At 36.8% G+C, this 3,912-nt stretch overlaps 1 protein-coding gene across 1 annotated transcript in view; it reads right to left on the reverse strand.

Moving 5' to 3' along the window:
• Nucleotides 1-3,440, reverse strand: part of LOC101855107 (keratin-associated protein 10-4) — a 30,083-nt gene extending 26,643 nt beyond the window's left edge. The window contains exons 1-2 of the mRNA XM_005100203.3: nt 3,082-3,440; nt 824-865 (exon numbers count right to left, since the gene is read on the reverse strand). Of these exons, the coding sequence (XP_005100260.1) occupies nt 824-865; nt 3,082-3,111 (72 nt within the window). The 5' untranslated portion in view covers nt 3,112-3,440. The remainder of the gene's footprint in view (nt 1-823; nt 866-3,081) is intronic.
• Between the last annotated feature and the right edge of the window lie 472 nt (nt 3,441-3,912).

Genomic DNA, 3,912 nt, shown 5'->3' on the forward strand with positions numbered 1-3,912 from the left:
CCCCCCCCCCGTATCAAAACGTATTAAAATAAACCCTATTGTGTAATCGAGATTGCTGGAAAAAAATAATGCAGAATAGTTAGTGTTATAGCTTTTATTTCAGTTGCATCAGAATAAAGGTGAAAGGAGTAAAAGCAAGGGATTTTTAAATTTTTTTTTGGGGAGGGGGGGGCATGGCATGGAATTACATCAAATCTTTTTCTGAGCTGGTCCTGGCAGACCTGGAAGATTTTTTACTCTCCAGTTGTCGTCTATGTATTATGTTTGTGAAAGTTCGTCACTTTGGTCGCCTAAAACTTCCGAACCATTTAACGTTCGAATTTGAAAGAAAATAACGGTGGTTCAGAATCATTTAAAGGGTGCACCGTTATATTACAGAGACTGAAGTCACTGTTGTTTAACTTTCACTTTTTCATTAGTTTCGTTTAGATATAATCTTCGGACAGTTCGTCTTCTAAGGCGCCATTGTAGACAAGTGAGGTTTTCGTTCACAAACAGTGCGCAGTATTTCCTAAAATACTTGACAATCGATTCTTTTGAGTCTGTTAATCGATCAGATACTCACCTAGTGCATATTTACTGATTCAACTGTATTGTCATATGGTATAGACTAGTAAACAGCACAGTTTAGAGAGCGGGCTGCTTCAGTCTAGCCTTTCAGGACGAGCCCTGGCTCTGCAAGATACATCATCTCATCAGATAGTGAAGTCGCAGTCTTATTTTTAAACAGTGAACAGTTTGATGAAGTGTAATAGGTAAAGGCAATTTTACTTTAAAAATAAATAAATGCTCTGTATTTTGGAACAAAGACGCTACGACTTACGTGAACAGCCACAAAGAGAAGCGAACACCCAAACAGAGATATCTGGAAAATACGAAATCCTTCTGGTTTATAAATATGCACACATTGTACTCGGGGTACTAAAAAATATAATAAATACAATTCGTATTGCAGAAGGTTGGGGAAATGCAAAACCAAAAAAGTGTTAAAAACTGGCTTTCGTAATGTACATTATTGTTAAAAACATAATATTTTAATAATCGAAAAGTCATACATGCTCGCACAGAAAGAAAGAATTCTATGCAGGACACAAGCAACCTCTTTCAACAATTTCAAAAATAACACCCCTAAAGGTGAAAATAACTTCACGTTTTCTGTCCCAAAGGTCGTACTTGGGAAAGACATAATGGTTAAACGTATCATGGTAGTCGGAATTGGAGGATAATGGTATTATATTTCCTGTAATCAATACATAAAACATGAATACATTTTAATACATTATGATTGAATACTCTTTAGAGATTGGGCACTTCTTGGTAATCATCATCATTCATTGCCAGATCTGCGACAGACATCGGCAATCTTGGTTTTCCATTCATTCCTTTGCTCGGATGCTCTAAAAAAAGCTACGTTTTACTGATCTTTCCCTGTTACCCATTTGTTTAGGTTCCCTAAGTACGTTGTTCTGAGCTTACCCCTGCCCCGCTTGCCCTCAATTTTGCCAGTGAGAGCAAAATGTTCAAGACCCTTATGTCTATTTAGGTGTCCCAAAAACTGCATTTGTCGCTTCCTAATTGTTTTTAACATTGAGCGTCCCACGTGGGCTTCATCAAGCATTACCTCATTTGATTTCCTTTCTTTCCACGATACTCCTTAGCAGCCTCCTAAGAAACCACACTTCTGTTGCTTCTATTTTATTTTCACTGTCTTTAGTGATTGTCCAGCATTCACAGCCATATAGAAAGATTGACCAAGCATAGCATTTCAGGACTTTTATTTTGGTGTTCATTGAGATGTTTCTATTTTTCATGATTGGGCTCATTTTATTGAAACTAGCCTTAGCCATTGCAGCTCTCCTTTTTATTTCTGTGGAACATTTGGCAACATATTTTATCATCTTGGTAATAGATCAACAAAATGAATGGTCCTTCAAAAAAAGACTAATAAAGAAAACCATGACTCTGTTGGTCCTATTGGCTCTGTTAAGAGCTTTTGAAAGGATCAGAACCAAATAAATTAATCTTTAATGTTATCCAGTTGTGCACTACTTTGCCCTGCCCGTACTTAATGATTCACTACAATAGTCCTCAGCTCGTTAGGGTTAAGTTATCCTAAATTTGCATCTTCTGCTTTTTCTATATTTCTTTTTTAACCTGACTTTAAACGTGAAACTTATCATAAAATTGAGCAATAACCCAAAAGTATATTACAAAAGTATTTTAATTTTTTCCCTTCATTTAATACATTCCCTTGGCCAAACAAGGAAGGCAAACAATAAAATAAACAGAAAAAAGAAAATCATCTGCTTTTCAACATTTTTTAAAGCTCTGTTCTTCCATAGCTTTTAGACTCATTATATAACAAGAAAATAAAACGTAATCCTCACAAATAATATTTAAGAGAGGTGCTATGTTGATCATACTTAAAACAGGTCTCAAGACATTTGTTTAAATCTTACTTTTGACTAGTTTGACTCTTCCTCCAAAATGAAGACTCGACTAGTGTAATCAGTAGTCACAATGATCGACATTTTCTGTACCGACACGGTTTCTTTTAATAAAACTTGGTGTATTAGGGTGCAATATTTTGAACAGATTTTTGTACAAAGAATAGGTAATATACATGAAGCGTGTCATTGTGTTAGCTATCGAAACGTCATTTTATTTTGATGTGGACAGGACCACCACGGGCGTTACAGAAGTGATCTTCTAAAAAAGTATTAAAAGGAGAGACAAGCAGAAGTAGAACATGCGATCTGTTTAAAGTCAGCATACTAGTATGCTAAATTATACTCCCAAACGTTCAGAAGAATACAGGCTAGAAAATATTTGAAATAGGAACAACAGGTCCCTACGAGATCGTTCACAGATTGTATTTTAAAAAAAATTGCAGCCAGAAAGAAGCAGAAACAAAATTTTGTAAGAACGAAATGAGTGAGAAATACTGCGGGTATTCTTAATAATACTCTTGACCATAACATATTTACAGCTTCCCCCTAAAATATGGAATAGTAAATAGAAAGGGAACCAATAAACGTTCATGAGTTGGGAATGGAAGAAAAATGTAACAGAGTAACCTACCAGCGCCCAGATGGGCAGGTGTGTCCCCATTGTGCAAACTTTGAGCAGCAGGCTCTAATCACAAAAGGCGATACAAACCGTCTGAAATAAAAGTACTTCCTCTGTCACCGCATAGATGCAGAAAGTAATACTCTAGACTAGCCTCTGTCACCGCATAGATGCAGAAAGTAATACTCTAGACTAGTAGGCAGTGTTGACGCGAAAGCTTAGATCTTTGTGTTTCCGTGTTAAGCCTAAGTATTCCCTGATTTATATAGGATTGTTACTCCTTCCCAGCTCTCCCCATCTGACAGCGTTTGTTGAACGCACCCCCCTCCCCCCTTAATCCTACCACGTTCACACCCCTCCCATCTCCCACAACCCCACATTGTCCCTCGCGTTGCTGTTAAATCACTACCTAAGAACCAGTGCTCCCACATTGATTATACATGTTTGTACCCACTACACATCGAATGGTTTCCCACCCTTTTCTTCTCCATCCAATCTGTCACTCCAGCCGGACAACAACCCCCTCCCTTTTCAAAAACAACCCTCCCCCTCCGCTCTTCCCTCACCCCAAAAAGCCAGAAACAAAAAAATGTAATGTACACACACACACACACACACACACACACACACACACACACACACACACACACACACATATAATATATATATATATATATATATATATATTTATATATATATAATATATATATATATATATACACACACGAAAAAAGTAGGCTTTGAAATCTAATATTATACTTGCAAACCAATTTTCCTTAGAGAATCCATTCCTTTTCTAGACTTGCAAACCAATTTTCCTTAGAGAATCCATTCCTTTTCTAG

Source organism: Aplysia californica, unplaced genomic scaffold (assembly GCF_000002075.1).
Source record: "Aplysia californica isolate F4 #8 unplaced genomic scaffold, AplCal3.0 scaffold00240, whole genome shotgun sequence".
Lineage (NCBI taxonomy): Eukaryota > Metazoa > Mollusca > Gastropoda > Aplysiida > Aplysiidae > Aplysia > Aplysia californica.